This window comes from Electrona antarctica (genome assembly GCF_951216825.1).
Source record: "Electrona antarctica genome assembly, chromosome: 10".
Taxonomy (NCBI): domain Eukaryota; kingdom Metazoa; phylum Chordata; class Actinopteri; order Myctophiformes; family Myctophidae; genus Electrona; species Electrona antarctica.
Genome location: NC_136791.1, coordinates 38,510,409 through 38,527,908, shown reverse-complemented (window position 1 = coordinate 38,527,908; position 17,500 = coordinate 38,510,409). Strand labels below are relative to the sequence as shown.

General features: G+C 44.5%; 1 protein-coding gene across 1 annotated transcript in view; it reads left to right on the top strand.

The window, feature by feature from the left end:
* The window catches only part of bcl11aa (BCL11 transcription factor A a), a gene marked incomplete at its 5' end in the record, with an annotated part of 61,207 nt that extends 45,286 nt beyond the window's left edge, over positions 1-15,921 (top strand). The window contains one exon of the mRNA XM_079511925.1: positions 12,635-15,921. Coding sequence (XP_079368051.1) covers positions 12,635-14,919 — 2,285 coding nt within the window. The 3' untranslated portion in view covers positions 14,920-15,921. The remainder of the gene's footprint in view (positions 1-12,634) is intronic.
* Between the last annotated feature and the right edge of the window lie 1,579 nt (positions 15,922-17,500).

The following is a 17,500-nucleotide window of genomic DNA, read 5'->3' as shown; positions in this document are numbered from 1 at the left end:
ATGTACAGGTATGTGTGTATGTGTGTGTGTGGTAATCTGTCTGTAATCTGAATTTCTTAGGCGTCCTTACTGCATGTGTATACCAGAGCTGAGTCATCACTACCACATCCTCAATTTCAGATCTGAGATTGAATGGTAACGGTGACCGAGTTGAGTCATTGATTGGTGTGTGTGTGTGTGTGTGTGTGTGTGTGTGCGCAGGTTTACCATTTTGGGTCGGACCATGCTTTCCCTTTCAATCCCCATGTCTCTCTCTCTCTCTCTCTCTCTCTCTCTGTGCAGTCATAAGTGCTGTAATTTGGATGCTCTGTAATTTCACCATGGTGGTTTGGGGTTAAGTGGAGGTCCCCACTGCTATGAGTATTGGCCTACCAAATGGACACACACATGTGCACGCGCACACCACATATTCATGCTCACACACAGAACACCAGAAACTGTCCCCAACACTATTCAAATAGACACTCTCCCTATCTCTCACGCACGCACGCACGCACACACAGGCAGACACATATGAACCAGATCATTGCTACAGTGTGCTTGGATGCCTCTATAAAGACTGGTCCGTTTAATTGCCTTCATAAACACAGTTTAGGAGTCCTGCCTGTGTCATTAGAATGGACTTTATGAGCTACGTTACTGTCCCTGTGTGTGTGTGTGTGTGTGTGTGTGTGTGTGTGTGTGTGTGTGTGTGTGTGTGTGTGTGTGTGTGTGTGTGTGTGTGTGTGTGTGTGTGTGTGTGTGTGTGTGTGTGTGTGTGTGTGTGTGTGTGTGTGTGTGTGTGTGTGTGTGTGTGTCAGTGTCAAGATGAGAATATTTGCTCATCTGATGACTATAATTGGTGATAAATGAGGACATGCACGCATGTTCACACACACACACACACACACACACACACACACACACACACACACACACACACACACACACACACACACACACACACACACACACACACACACACACACACACACACACACACACACACACACTCATTCAATAGAGGATTTAATGGTGAGGGACTTGCAGCTAGCACAGTGTAGCTCAGCAGGGGTTCAAATACAGAGACAGAATGTATTGATATATCTGACACACACACACACACACACACACACACACACACACACACACACACACACACACACACACACACACACACACGCCATGCAATCAGACAGGCACAATAAGCGATTGCTATCTTTCGTAGCTCAATTGCGTTTGCAGCAATTTCTTCCATGACAACACAATACCTTTATTGTCTGGCGTGAAGGTGTCGCGCTGCAAAACGTGTACCATCCAGTCGTTGCTAGAACAATTTTAAGTTTTTATCTTTCCTGCTATTTCTTCCTAGTATTAAAATGTTGTTGCTAAGCTGCATTAGCCAAAGTTTACCTTTACTTATTGGCTAGAAGCATGTTTTCTTTCCCTGGCAACAGTAGCTAATTGAACTTTCTGACAGGATGTTAAATCCCATAGTCTGGTCTTCAGATTTCAATGGCTGAATGTATTAATCATGCCGTGTTTATGAATAGGCTAAGCTACTTTTTTATTATGTTGTCAACCAAGGATAGAAAAGTAAAGTACCTTGCTTGGCTCTCTCAAGGAATTGTATTTGTGTGATTTGAGTCAGTTGATATAGGAGTCACTTTTTCCAATGAATAGGTTGACATTATGCTATGAAGCTTTATTGAGAGCAGAGATAGCTTGGAGCAGTTTGATAGATGGAGAACTATTGGTTATTGTAACCGAAGGTCGCAGTTAACTATGGAATCGTGCATTTCCCGTCAGTCAGTCAGTGTATCACTCAAAATCTCCATACATGGGGAAAGCAAAAGCCCCCATATATGGTGCCCAGGTCTGGTGACATCACGCGTACTATCATCAGGGATCATAGTAAATGCGACCTGCTGTCGCAATTAAGCCCATATATGGAGATCCCTGATGTCATCAATATTAGTTCTCAACAGTCCCGAAAATTAAGGCCCGGCCCTATACCTGGGCCTTCATCAAACCCTGTACACTCAAGACACTGCCCCCACTCCCACCCTTAGATCTCCATTTATAGAGCTGACCGCTACTGTCGGGCAGAAACATCTTATCTCCGTATTTTTACTTTTTTGAGTGGTGTAAACCACTCCTACAACTGGCTTTGTTAGTTTACGTGTCTGTTTGTCTGTCTGTCTGTCTGTTCGTACCAAAAAATTAGCATGGTTGCTATGGTCACCCAGTCTATATAAGACCTTACACCACTCAGTTCACACGGGTGTGATTTTTTAATTTATGCTCTACTTCGTCATTCTGAATGTCACAGTAAAGTTGCAAAATAGCCAATCTACAAGCTCAAAACGCGTCACACATCTGCTATTTTTGCTATTTTTGAATTGGAACGCTGAGTTATTTTTTTAATTGGAATCCTCAAAAGCAAAAATGTTATTGAATTTCAAATGCATTTATACTTTTGTTAATTCATTAAGACAAATACATTGGACATAAAAAGACAATAACCGTGTAATACTATAGTCATTAAGCTACTAATATACACTGAAGTAAATAAAGCGGGTCATGTTTTCATGTTTGGAACCGTAACAGCTGCCTGTTCCCCATGTCTGTTGTAGAGGGACTGGCTTGTAGAGGGACTAGAAAACTAGGCTTTCATCCAAACATTTTGGCCTCATGTGGTCCGATCTGATTTTGTCTGACAAACTCTTTCTGAGATAAAATCTAATAGATACATTATGATTTTTACGTGGCTGCTCTGCACTCATTTGTCCAACGTTGAATTTGATAGTCTCCCCCATGTCTTCCCAGTCTCTCCCTCTCTCTCTCTCTCTCTCTCTCTCTCTCTCTCTCTCTCACTCTCTCTCCTCTGCTCACAGGTTAATACAGAGGAATAAAGATAAAACAGATCAACCTTTCAGCTGTGTTTTTACATTTTAACATCTTATCTGTAGCAACTAACAATGAGTGAGGTCTTTCACACAGAGTGAGGTCACTGTCTTTTTTTCTGAAGGACACATCGCCTGTCGCAAGGAATTAAGCTGATGACCTTTTGCTTGCGGTTCAGTTCTCCCTAAGCAGCGGATTACTCTGTCATTCTTTTGACACAGGCTTGATAACGGTAAATTAACAGACTAAATACCAATCTTGAAATATCCCTTTAAGCCATGTATAGTTCCAATTTTATCCAAGTTGTTCCCAAAGAAAGTCCCATGCAGGCACACTGGCTACCGCTAGTTTAGTATTGAGTATAGTATAGAGGAGTTAGCAGCATCTAGTTTAGTATTGAGTATAGTATAGAGGAGTTAGCAGCATCTAGTTTAGTATTGAGTATAGTATAGAGGAGTTAGCAGCATCTAGTTTAGTATTGAGTATAGTATAGAGGAGTTAGCAGCATCTAGTTTAGTATTGAGTATAGTATAGAGGAGTTAGCAGCATCTAGTTTAGTATTGAGTATAGTATAGAGGAGTTAGCAGCATCTAGTTTAGTATTGAGTATAGTATAGAGGAGTTAGCAGCATCTAGTTTAGTATTGAGTATAGTATAGAGGAGTTAGCAGCATCTAGTTTAGTATTGAGTATAGTATAGAGGAGTTAGCAGCATCTAGTTTAGTATTGAGTATAGTATAGAGGAGTTAGCAGCATCTAGTTTAGTATTGAGTATAGTATAGAGGAGTTAGCAGCATCTAGTTTAGTATTGAGTATAGTATAGAGGAGTTAGCAGCATCTAGTTTAGTATTGAGTATAGTATAGAGGAGTTAGCAGCATCTAGTTTAGTATTGAGTATAGTATAGAGGAGTTAGCAGCATCTAGTTTAGTATTGAGTATAGTATAGAGGAGTTAGCAGCATCTAGTTTAGTATTGAGTATAGTATAGAGGAGTTAGCAGCATCTAGTTTAGTATTGAGTATAGTATAGAGGAGTTAGCAGCATCTAGTTTAGTATTGAGTATAGTATAGAGGAGTTAGCAGCATCTAGTTTAGTATTGAGTATAGTATAGAGGAGTTAGCAGCATCTAGTTTAGTATTGAGTATAGTATAGAGGAGTTAGCAGCATCTAGTTTAGTATTGAGTATAGTATAGAGGAGTTAGCAGCATCTAGTTTAGTATTGAGTATAGTATAGAGGAGTTAGCAGCATCTAGTTTAGTATTGAGTATAGTATAGAGGAGTTAGCAGCATCTGAAATAGTACCTAATTGGAAAGTTAGCGTGAAAGCAAGCCGTACTCTAGCCTTCGAGATCGGTGATGGGAGCCAGCGATGTGAGCTAAAAGAGGCCTTGACCGAGGGGCTCGCGACACAGCCCGATGTAAATATTAAGCAGCAGATTCCTGAAAGCCTAAGCCTGCTGATAGAATTCCCAAATTGCATTAGAGGACATTGTCCCTCTCTCCCTGTGTGCGCTGCTAATCCTGTTTCCACAATGTTCCATTACTTCAATTACTAGCATCTCGCCATCAGGTGTACCCAAGCAAGGACACCCACACAGAGACAGAGAGAGGGAGGGAGTAAGTAAGTACATTTACTTAGGTACTTTACTTAAGTACAAGTTTGTGAGGTATTTCTTCAGTATTTCCAAACTATACTTTTAATTCTACTCCACTACATCTCTGTTCCAAATATTGTACTTTTACTCGACTACATTAATTTGAAAACTTGAATACATTGTACATTTTGATTATTATCACAAAGCATACATTAAGATTAACCACTTCATGCCCTATGTACATTTCGTCCAATACATTTGAATACTTGACATTCTGCACAATGATTACTTTTACTTTTGGTGCTTTAAGTACATTTTTATGCCAATACTTTTGTACTTTTAGTCAAGTACATTTTGAAATACAGACTTTTACTTTTAACAGATATTTCTACATTGCAATATTGATACTTTACGTCAGTAAATATTTCCACCATTGGGGAGATAAGAGATACAGGTACAGATACAGGTACAGAGATTCATGGATCGCTATAGCACACACACATGCATTGCAACGTCGTCCCATGTCTGTTCTTTTCCATCTGACACCATACAGGTGTCCAGGCAATGCCCTTGACTTAATGTGGCTTAATACCTCTGTTTGTCACTGGAACACATAGGCCTTACTATTGAATTGTGTGTGTGTGTGTGTGTGTGTGTGTGTGTGTGTGTGTGTGTGTATGTGTGTGTGTGTGTGTGTGTGTGTGTGTGTGTGTGTGTGTGTGTGTGTGTGTGTGTGTGTGTGTGTGTGTGTGTGTGTGTGTGTGTGTGTGTGTGATGTGTGTGTAAGAGTGAATGATTTTGACATTTACCTCTAAGAACAAATTACTGTTCTTTCTTTACCTCCCTTCTCCCCTCTCCCCCCTTTCTCCCCACCCTCTCTTTCTCTCTCTAAATTTAATTGAATTCAAATTGCTTTATTGGCATGGCAACAAACATATGTTGCCAAAGCAACAGTACATCCGTTTGAGATCAATATTCTCACGTTAAAATCCCCTCCCAGTTGGATCACTGTGTGTGCGTGTGTGCGTGTGTGCGTGTGTGTGCGTGTGTGCGTGCGTGCGTGCGTGCGTGTGATGAAAATGTACCATACCAACAGTAATAAAACCTAAAGTAATACAATATGATAATGAAGCAAACACGGTTCTGTATTTCCTGGCAGTGTGACATGGATGGAGGAAGTATTGTCTCTTCCTGTCACAGATCAGGGAGTCTTGGTATTTGGGATGGATTTCTCTCTAAGACCTTGATAATTGGAGCTCCTGAGTAATAAATGTTCATCGGCCTCTTCAGCCAGTGTTTATGCAGCCTCTCTGCCATGTTGTTCTGTAGTGTCTCAAATGTACGCAGTAGCAAGATTGTGGCTATTCGTAATGATTTTACATATTGCCATATGTTATTTTTGTCTTTATTTTTAATTGTTTGATATGATTGACGTGGTGTGACGTGGTGCCAGGCGTGGGGATAGGTTTTGTCTCCCGTGTCCATCCGTGTGTCCTGTCGTACAAACTCTATTACTGTACCGGTATATATCTCGTTCCACCACTCGGGGTAGGTATATAGGGTAGGTAACCAGGTCTGGTGGATATCTGCGTTCTAGAAGCGCACATTTCTAGTTTAATTTATTCACCATTATAGTTCAAAAAGATAATTTCTTTGGTGTTCTCTCCTGAAATCTCACTCTCCCCCAACACACACACACACACACGCACACGCACACGCACACGCACGCACACGCACGCGCACGCGCACACGCACACGCACACGCACACACATTCACACAACATCCAAATGACTTCAGTCAAATCAAATACTACACCTGAGCCTATATGTATATAGCCTCTGAAGAGCAGGCATTGTTTCTCCATGCCTCTTCTGTCACCTCACTTTCTCTTTGTGATTCTTTCTATATTTCTCTGCCTCTGATGTCTACTGGAAGAAGATGTTAATTGATGGGACACAGAGGCAGAGAGTGTGGAACTGGCTGTAGAACGAAGACATTCCTCTCATAGCCTTAAATTCATTTCAGAAATGTCGCCGTTTTGAATCCTTACACCACACAAACCCTAGTCTCTCTCTCTATCATAATAGGCAAAGATTTTGCGAAAATAGCTAATCTACAAGCACACAACACTTTGCGTTGCGACGTGATTCATCTTTACAGAGGGAATTCTTCATGCATTTAGGCGAATACATCTTATTGTAGGCCTATACCTAATCGTATTCGTATCTTATCTTATTTTCTTATCTTGTTTGTTTCATAAAGGCCTACAGGAGAGAGGGTGTCCTAATAATGCAAATGATATTCACAGGTTGGACTCGATGCAGGTGGCCACAATTAGCGGTAATTTGTGCCGATTTTAATGATCCATAATTTAGCAGCTACCGTTGCCCTTTCCAAACTGTTGGTCGAGAGGGATGCGCGCGCGCGCGCGCGCGTGCGTGCGTGCGTGCGTGCGTGCGTGCGTGCGTGCGTGCGTGACAGAGAGGGGGAGACAGACAATAAGAGACGACTAGGGAGAGAGAAAGGGAATATGTGTGTGGGAGAGAGAGCCACAGGAGTGAAAACAGAGCGATGGAGAAGAAGGGGTAAGGAGAGAGAGAGTCATCAGTGGTTTAAGGAGAATCTGGAAAACAAAGACGTGCATGCATGCACACACAAACACGCACACGCACACACACACACACACACACACACACACACACACACACACACACACACACACACACACACACACACACACACACACACAGTGTTGTCCAGACGACGAGGGTTCCGTGAGACACAAAGGAATATTCAGATTGTCCACAGAGGGAGGCCTATCTGTCTGTCTGTCTGTCTGTGTGTGTGTGTGTCTGCATGCCTGTCTGTCTGTCTGCCTGCCTGATATTTCATCCCCTTAACCAGAACTCTCACACTTCTGTCTGAAAGTGTGTGTGTGAGTGTATAAATGCTTGCTGTCTTTCTTTCTCTGCCGCTCTCTTGTGTCTATCGCTCTCCCATACCCCCCACCCCCCTCTCTCTCTGTCATGTACACAGTCAGTTTTCTCCTGCACGTATTAGTTGAGGTGGTTGTTGTTTTGACCTCTCTGCCTGCGTCTCTCGTGCTATTAAGGATAAATTGCAGAACGCAGATGGAAAAACCCTCCGTCTAAACCATGACACCCTTTTAGCCTGGATGCTAATTTGTCAGGCTCATACTGCCAGTCATTAGCAGCTGATATATCCCAATTTTGTGAGCGTGCGAGTTAGTGTGTGTCTGTGTTTGTGTGCGCACCCACCTAAGCTAACCTGTTTACGCATGGATGGAAAGATTTTTCTATGAAAAAATTATGATAAATTGGATTGTACCTGTAAAATGTGTTTCAGTGCAATGAACCAACAGAGGAATCCATTTGATTTATTTCTGCTAGGATAACATTTTGAAATATCTCAGTTCACATTTCTGCCATGTTTGATTTATAACTTCATTTATGCATTTATGTATTTATTTACTTACACTGCTGCCGTAGCCTATACCAATAAATAACTGTACAGTAGTACCTGGCTGTAACTACTTTCAAACTGCATTAATTCTTTAATTTCTTTAATTGCAAATATCCTTGCTTTGTGAGCCATTATATATATATATATATATATATATATATATATATATAATGCCAACAAATACCAACCCACCAACCAGCATGTATTTTTCAGTAGTTTAATTGCGACCGTAGGTGTACTGTATTTGTTTTACAATTAACAAGTAAGGGTTCATATTATATTTTATACCAGCCTAGAGAAGGATAATTGCTTTGTAGGTAGATGTGATTATTTTTAATAACCACATTTGAATGCTGCAGGAATATCTGTTGGTAATGGTCTGCCATCTCTTCCTTTTAGGCATTTAGCAGACATATTCAACAACTCGCATATCTGTCAATACACCTATTACTTTTGTAATGTCCTTCGCTGGCAATATATTATGATAAAAATTAGGCTATTCTATATTTGTTATATGTGTTATACCGTGTGTGTGTGTGTGTGTGTGTGTGTGTGTGTGTGTGTGTGTGTGTGTGTGTGTGTGTGTGTGTGTGTGTGTGTGTGTGTGTGTGTGTGTGTGTGTGTGTGTGTGTGTGTGTGTGTGTGTCTGTGCACGCGTGTGCGTGCGTGCGTGCGTGCGTGTGTGCATGTGTGTATGTGTGCGCTGTGCACACACAGACATGCCTGATAGAGCACCAACGTTACCATTTCATTCTCAGTTAATCTGCTTGTTCGTCTGCATTTGCATGTATTTATCTGTGTGTTTGTGTGTGCCCATTCCGTTTTTGTGCAAGTGTACAGCACTGTATGTGAATAGTTGTGTGCGCTATGCGCTCGTTCACTCACGGCTCAATTGCGTGTTGTGTGTAAAATCGCATTTGTGGGGTGTTGTTATCAGGATTTTCATGCATGCATGTGTACTGGCACAAGCGAGTGTGTGTGTGTGTGTGTGTGTGTGTGTGTGTGTGTGTGTGTGTGTGTGTGTGTGTGTGTGTGTGTGTGTGTGTGTGTGTGTGTGTGTGTGTGTGTGTGTGTGTGTGTGTGTGTGTGTGTGTGTGTGTGTGTGTGTATAAGGCTGTGAGCTGCATGCATCTGTTTGTATGTTATGTCGTCGCTGTTAGGCAGAAACCTTGTATATTCACTATACCTCAACATTTTACGTTTTAGGTAGAATAATGCCCTATATAATACTACTTCATCGTACAAGAGTTTCACACAAAAGTAGTGAAAATATTTTCACTGTTAGTTTTTTTAAATAATAATAATAATAATAATAAAACTGCTGTTTTGGACATACGTGTTTTCCGGCCGACAACATGGATATTGCAGTGCATTTCACAGAGAGGCTCTCGTCACTCGTCAGCGGCATGGGTGCCGTCAGGGGTCATTTATTATCTAATCTGGTAAATGAGTGGATGGCTGTGAGTCCGGGCTCCTAATGAGATTACACATGCATTGTGGGGTGGCAGTACAGGTCACTGTCAGCGGGCCATTTAAAAGCATTTATTGTTTTAAATGTCCCTCTCTCGCTGTGGCGAAGCGACCTCTTTGCATATCGCCACTGAGAGAAAGGCTATGAGCACAGCTAGAGAAAGGCTATGAGCACAGCTAGAGAAAGGCTATGAGCACAGCTAGAGAAAGACTATGAGCACAGCTAGAGAAAGACTATGAGCACAGCTAGAGAAAGACTATGAGCACGGCTAGAGAAAGACTACGAGCACAGCTAGAGAAAGGCTATGAGCACAGCTAGAGAAAGACTATGAGCACAGCTAGAGAAAGACTACGAGCACAGCTAGAGAAAGACTATGAGCACAGCTAGAGAAAGACTACGAGCACAGCTAGAGAAAGACTATGAGCACAGCTAGAGAAAGACTACGAGCACAGCTAGAGAAAGGCTATGAGCACAGCTAGAGAAAGGCTATATGAGCACAGCTAGAGAAAGACTATATGAGCACAGCTAGAGAAAGACTATGAGAACAGAGAAAGACTATGAGCACAGCTAGAGAAAGACTACGAGCACAGCTAGAGAAAGACTACGAGCACAGCTAGAGAAAGACTATATGAGCACAGCTAGAGAAAGGCTATATGAGCACAGCTAGAGAAAGACTATATGAGCACAGCTAGAGAAAGGCTATATGAGCACAGCTAGAGAAAGACTATATGAGCACAGCTAGAGAAAGGCTATGAGCACAGCTAGAGAAAGACTATGAGCACAGCTAGAGAAAGACTATGAGCACAGCTAGAGAAAGACTATATGAGCACAGCTAGAGAAAGACTATGAGCACAGCTAGAGAAAGACTATGAGCACAGCTAGAGAAAGGCTATATGAGCACAGCTAGAGAAAGACTATGAGCACAGCTAGAGAAAGGCTATATGAGCACAGCTAGAGAAAGACTATGAGCACAGCTAGAGAAAGGCTATATGAGCACAGCTAGAGAAAGACTATGAGCACAGCTAGAGAAAGGCTATATGAGCACAGCTAGAGAAAGGCTATATGAGCACAGCTAGAGAAAGACTATGAGCACAGCTAGAGAAAGACTATGAGCACAGCTAGAGAAAGACTATATGAGCACAGCTAGAGAAAGGCTATATGAGCACAGCTAGAGAAAGACTATGAGCACAGCTAGAGAAAGGCCTTATTTTTTGCTGTTGCTTGAATGTTTGAGTATTTTCACAGTGGTTGTCACATTACGTAATTGGAGCCTGAAATGTTGCTTTTTCCGCCGCTTTACTTTGACTGGCATGCCATGTCTAATTAGGTGTGTGTGTGTGTGTGTGTGTGTGTGTCTGTGTGTGTGTGTGTGTGTGTGTGTGTGTGTGTGTGTGTGTGTGTGTGTCTGTGTGTGTGTGTGTGTGAGACAATATTGATGAGCTTCCAGGAACCTGACGTTTAAAAAAATAAAATAAATGAAAATGGTGCGTTTTTTGGAAAAGTATTTTTTTCCACGTGTTAAGTTTCAGTGTGAGAGAATAGGGGTTGGGGTGCCACGCATGCATATGTGGATTTTTTGCACATTACCGCAGATTTAGACCTGAGGTGGGCAACTTTGGTGGTCACTATACTGTAATCCCAATCCCGCAGAAATGACCCATATAGTCACACATGCATAAAGGGATTTTAACGAGTTCATATCATTTCATATGCATTTAGTAATACATATGTTGACTTTATGAACCTAAATGAAAACAAATACATTGGACATATAAAATGTACAATGACAAGACATTGCAACACGTTCTGAGCTTTTTGAAAGGCTTATTGTGCTGAAATGTTTGGCTGGTTTTGGCAAATGTTATCTTATTAAGACATTACGGCGATTACACGCAAAGCCACCAGACAAAGAGAAGACTTTCTGAAATCTGGAAAGTTTGTCAGAAAATTGCTAAACATTCACCAGGATATCCTGATCATGGATATTATGGATGGTTATACCTTGAGAAAAATAAAATGTTGAAGCCATACACAACTGTCTGGTCCCTGTCTGTTTTCGCTGTATTAATAGCTTCTGTGCAAACAGAAGTGGATTATATTCTGTTACTGTGTAATTATACTGTAATTACAGATATGAGTGCACTGTAATTTAAAAGTTGAAAGGATCCGTCCCTGTTGTCTGTCTGTTTGTCAAGTAGCCTCTATTTTGGTTCATATCGGTGGGAAGTGGGAAGCTATAGTTCACTGGGACAGCTATCTCTCTTTGTTTCTCATGCTGACAATGGAGTGCACGCACGCACGCACGCACGCACGCACGCACGCACGCGGCACGCACGCACACACGCACGCACGCACACACGCGGCACGCACGCACGCACGCACGCACGCAGCCAAAAAGGATGGAATCACATCCCTAAGGAGTCTGGGCAAAAGTGTGATCCAGACAAATACATAACATTTGCACACACACACACACACACACACACACACACACACACACACACACACACACACACACACACACACACACACACACACACACACACACACACACTTTCAAACAGCATACTCCATTATCATTGACAGTAGCACTCATGCAATTCCCACGCACGCACACATAATTCACAATGACGTGAATGCAAACACTGGCATACGCACACGCACACACGCACACACACACACACACACACACACACACACACACACACACACACACACACACACACACACACACACACACACACACACACACACACACACTATGGCTACAGTACATGTGGGCCGTGACCTCAACAAGAAATGCTGTTGTATATGTGGTGCCCTCAGACCTCACTTGAAAGATAACAGCGAGGCTTAAGGATGAAATAAAATAGATAAACTATAGCTCACCCCATATGGTTTTATTTTGTGTGCAATGCATATTATTGCAGTTCAAAAGATTTGTGTTCTGACATTAGTTCATTTGAATGCCTATAATGGAACACTGAAATAAACATTGCAATGTCCACATACATTGTGAAACTTAACAAGCTGCATGGGTTAGGAGAGGGGTGAAGCTAATTTGAATTATATGCTACAGAATATATTCAGTTCAGTTCTTTTTGTTTTGAATTATATGTTTCTCAGACGCACCCTTTTTCAGTTTTCCTTTTTCAGTTTTCCTAACGTGTTTGTCCTTTCTCTCCTTCCCTGCAGGCACAGGTAAGGAGGAGCCGACCACCTACACCTGCACTACCTGCAAGCACTCGTATGGCAGTGCCTGGTTCCTGCTGCAGCACGCCCAGAACACCCACGGCTTCCGCATCTACCTGGAGAGTGAGCACGGCAGCCCCCTGACACCGCGCATGGGCCGCCCCTCTTCCCTGGGCGGGGGAGCGGATTGTCCCTCCCAGCCGCCCCTCCACGGCCTCCACCTGCCCCCGGACGCCAGCCCCTTCAACCTCCTCCGCATGCCCGGCTCGGGCTCCGGCGGGAGGGACAACATCGGGACTGGCGGAGCCATGATGGGAATGGGAGTCGGGAGTGGCGTCAGCGGGGGGCACCATCAACGGTTCCCCCCGACGCCGCCTCTCTTCAGCCCCCCGCCACGCAACCACAACCACCTGGACCCGCACCACCTGAGCCCCGAGGACCTGGCGCTGGCAGCCCACCACCCGAGTGCCTTTGACAGGGTGCTGCGCCTCAACCCTGCCCTGGCGCTGGACCCTCCTCCGGCCATGGACTTCTCGCGGAGACTGAGGGAGCTGGCGGGCAACAACTCGGTGTCCACTCCCCCGGTGTCCCCCAGCCGACCCAGCCCCATGCAGCGACTCCTCCAGCCCTTTCAGAGCGGAGTAGGGGGGGGAGCGGCGGGTGGCGGAGGTATGCCGGGGGGCGGTAAGCTCCCTTACCTCTCTACCCCACCTCCTCCGCCTCTCCCGGGCTCCATGCTGTCCCCGTCCGGCTCCCAGACCACGCCCACGACCCCTCTCCCCTCGTCGGGCGCCCCCCCGACTTCCAACACCCCGATGAAGAGCAAATCCTGTGAGTTCTGTGGAAAGACCTTCAAGTTCCAGAGTAATCTCATCGTCCACCGACGCAGCCACACTGGCGAGAAGCCCTACAAGTGTCACCTGTGCGACCACGCGTGCACGCAGGCCAGCAAGCTCAAGCGCCACATGAAGACGCACATGCACAAGTCGTCCTCTCCCAATGCCGGCAAGTCAGAAGATGGACTATCCACGGCGTCCTCGCCAGAACCAGGCACCAGCGAACACCTGGGCAGCGCCAGCAATGCCCTCAAGTCCGTGGTGGCCAAGCTGAAGAGCGAGAACAACCGCATGCTCCGCGAGAACGGCGAGGAGGAGGAGGAGGAGGAAGAGGAGGAGGAGGAGGAAGAGGAAGAGGAGGAAGAAGAGGAGGAGGAGGAAGAGGAGGGTGAAGAGGAGGAGGAGCCAAACGGGGAGAGAGGAAGCAGGCGGAATAACAACAGTAACAGCTACCCTTTTGGCTTAAACCTCGAAGCGACACGCCACCATGAAAACAACGGCGGCATCGGCGGTCGCCTCGGGGGAGGAGTCATTGACGAGGGTTCGATCGCACGCTCTCTGCCTGAGGTGGTGCAGGGGATGGGTCTCGCCGCCAGCATGCAGCACTTCTCCGAGGCTCTCAGTGCGCACAAGCGCAACGCCATGGCAGCGCAGGAGAACCACTTGCATCATCACGTCGACCGAGACCATCACCGCAGCCGCGAGATGTGCGAAGAGAACTCTGTGCTGGAGTCGAAGCGCGGCGAGGCAATCGGCATCAACGGCCGGGGGGCGTCCCCCAACGAAGCTGCCTCGGTGGGCCTCTCTAAGAAACTGCTGTTGGGCAGCCCCAGTCCCCTCAGTCCCTTCACTAAGCGTATCAAGCTGGAGAAGGAGTTTGACCTGCCCACCCCAACCATCCCTAACACAGAAAACGTCTACTCCCAGTGGCTGGCCGGCTATGCCGCGTCACGACAACTCAAGGACCCTTTTTTGAACTTTGGGGATTCCAGACAATCGCCCTTCGGCACGTCCTCCGAGCACTCTTCGGAGAACGGCAGCCTGCGCTTCTCCACGCCTCCCGGGGAGGTGGACGGCACCTGTGTGTCGGGCCGCAGCGGCACGGGGAGCGGGGGCAGCACGCCGCACCTGGGGGCTCCCTTGCGGCCGGGTTCCAAGGAGAGCCGCAGGAGTGACACGTGCGAGTACTGCGGCAAGATATTCAAGAACTGCAGCAACCTGACGGTACACCGGCGCAGTCACACGGGTGAGCGGCCCTACAAGTGCGACCTGTGCAACTACGCCTGCGCTCAGAGCTCCAAGCTCACACGCCACATGAAGACCCATGGCCAGGTGGGCAAGGACGTGTACAAGTGCGAAATCTGTAAGATGCCCTTCAGCGTCTACAGCACCTTGGAGAAACACATGAAAAAATGGCACAGTGACAGGCCCCTGAGTACCGAAATTAAGTCGGAGTAGTGGGCTGAAACGGTGAACACCACCTGAACTATGTCCGCCATCAATCCCGCCCCCTCCACAACTCCCCCGACACCAGTCCCTTGTAGATTTTGCCCCAGTTCCCCCAACCCCCCCCCAACACACCTCTTTCGCCTGTCTGGTGGAAGCTTAACCACATGAACCCTAGTGTCCCTATATTCTGGGGCGAACATTCAGCGACAATAGCCAATGCACAAGCTCACAATGCGTCGTGATGCGAGATATTGTGAGCTTGTAGATCGGCTGTTTTCGGCAAAGATATTTGGTGTAGAGGGAAAAACGCAGGGGGCCAATTATAGACCCCTGGGGGACTCCGGCCAACTAAGTATATAGGGTTTAAGTGGTTAAGACCATGTGCTCTGCACCAGCACACCCCGTCTCCATTACCCGTTGAATGCATGATCTGTATCGGGGCAATACTATTGCATTGACGCAAAACTTCGAGCCTTTCTCTTGTGCAATAATTTACATGTTGTGTACTTTTTTCTTTTCTTTTTTCTGGGGTTTTTCCTTTTTTCCATTTTTAAGAAATTTAGACAGCATGCATAGTACGTTTTTTGCTAATCAAGAAGAAAAAAATAATGAAAAGAACTTGTCCCTGGTTGGTTAGTTGTTGAGTAAATGTGTTGCTGTTCTCTCGTTCTGTTTTCTTCCTTTTTATTATTCAAAAAGAGAAAAAGACAAGAATGCTACGACCATGCTGCATACATTCTGTAACACATATCATGTACAGTTTTGTGTTGTAACATGGGAGAAAAAAACAAACAAAAAACAACAGTCTTGACCCTATTTTGGACAACCCTGGAAAACGCACTTAAAATCCCGATCTTTCTGAAAGACGCCATGTCCACACGGGGGGTTAACGGAAAATAATTATGGGAGTTCACAAATTGGCTTGATTTACAAACCTAAAGCGGCGACAGCCTCCAAATTTCTTTCAAAAAGACGCGGATGGGCTAAGAATTAAATTTGTACTATCAAATGGTGAAACAAATTTTTAAAAAAGAGTGCCTTTTGATATCTCAAGACTGCATTGGCCATAATCTTGTCTGCTATAAACTTGGGAGGGGGTCGGGGGTTCTTGGAAGGTATTGCCGAGAGAGTAAGTCACCCAGGAAAGGTTCTTGCATCAAGCACCTTACTGCTGTACTGGACTGTGACAAGTAACCACTTTAACGCGGCGTCCCTATTTTGGGCATGTCATTAGAGGCAACATTTTAGAAAAAAATCAGAAAAGTTGAAAATAGGGCATAAGTGGTGAACAGGAACCAAGGAAAGATCCGAACATTCTAGTTAATCACCATTTAGCTACCTATTACCTGTTCAATTAATAGTATCTTTGATGTGTGGATTTCATGGCAAAGCATGGTACAAGCAGTATTGTGTATATCTGAATTATTTTGTAGTTTTGTTTCTGGTGCGGGAGGTACTTTGAAAGTGAAAAGGTACTCTTGTACACGTGTACGTACAATCCTGCAATCCTATGATCTCGAGGGACTCGGGTGCGTGGCCGGAGAAGTGTCACGTAGCTGCGTTAGCACAAAACTTTGACGCTGCTTGGATATGTCAGTGTGCGGAACAATGCATAAAGTAATATATGAGCTCCAATCAAGGCTGATTATATTATATTAGAGGGCATTGAGATGACGACAAGCTAGACAGACAGAAGCTACACAGAACTGGATACTAGGTCTTACTTGAGGCTATTTTACACTTTGTTGCATGAGTGACAGTTTTTACAATGGTCATGCGTTGAAGTATAAACCAGCCTTTAGTTAGTTAGCTGGGGGGATCTGAGGCAATCTTTATTTTTTTTTGTATTTTTTTTTACTTGACATTTCACAATATTAAATATCAAAACAGGGTGATTAATTATGTATTGCAATGAACGAAAGAAAGAAAGAAAGAAAGAAAGAAAGAAAGAAAGAAAGAAAGAAAGATGAATCAAAATGCAGCAGAAATGCAGTTTAATCCATGACTCTTGAGAAGAGGTCGATTTAACGGTATGCATAGGCTAATGCAAGGCACACTCTCTTCTTTGCTATTGCTTTTCAACCCCAAAATGAGAGCTACTTTTCCTTGTTGAGTTGCAGACACTCAGTCGAGTAATTTCTACTAGCACTTATCACTCTGCCTAAGAGTACTAACTGACATCTCTCTTACATGCTCTTACATTGATGCTATGTTGGTACTTAGGTCGAGTCTAAAAGCCTGTCAGATTGTCATTTTAAAGACATTAAGTGCACTGTTTCAAATTTCCCAGTTTACAGCTTTACGCAGAAGGGGAAAGCAAAAACCGTTGTCGAATTATATGCTGTCAATGGGGTTCATTGTGTTCAGAGCAGGAATGATTAGACAGATAATCTGTTGTCAGCCACTCCAGCTTCCTCACCCATAATGACCCCTATATCCATGCCATTTCACCCTTAGTGACCCTTAGTTGTTGAGTCCAGGAAAACCCAGTGATGTACTCAAAGTGCTTAACTGAGTAACAACAACAAGAAAAAACAGGACGATTTGCTAATTATCCCCGTTAGCTAGCAAGGTCTATAGGTTAAAATGC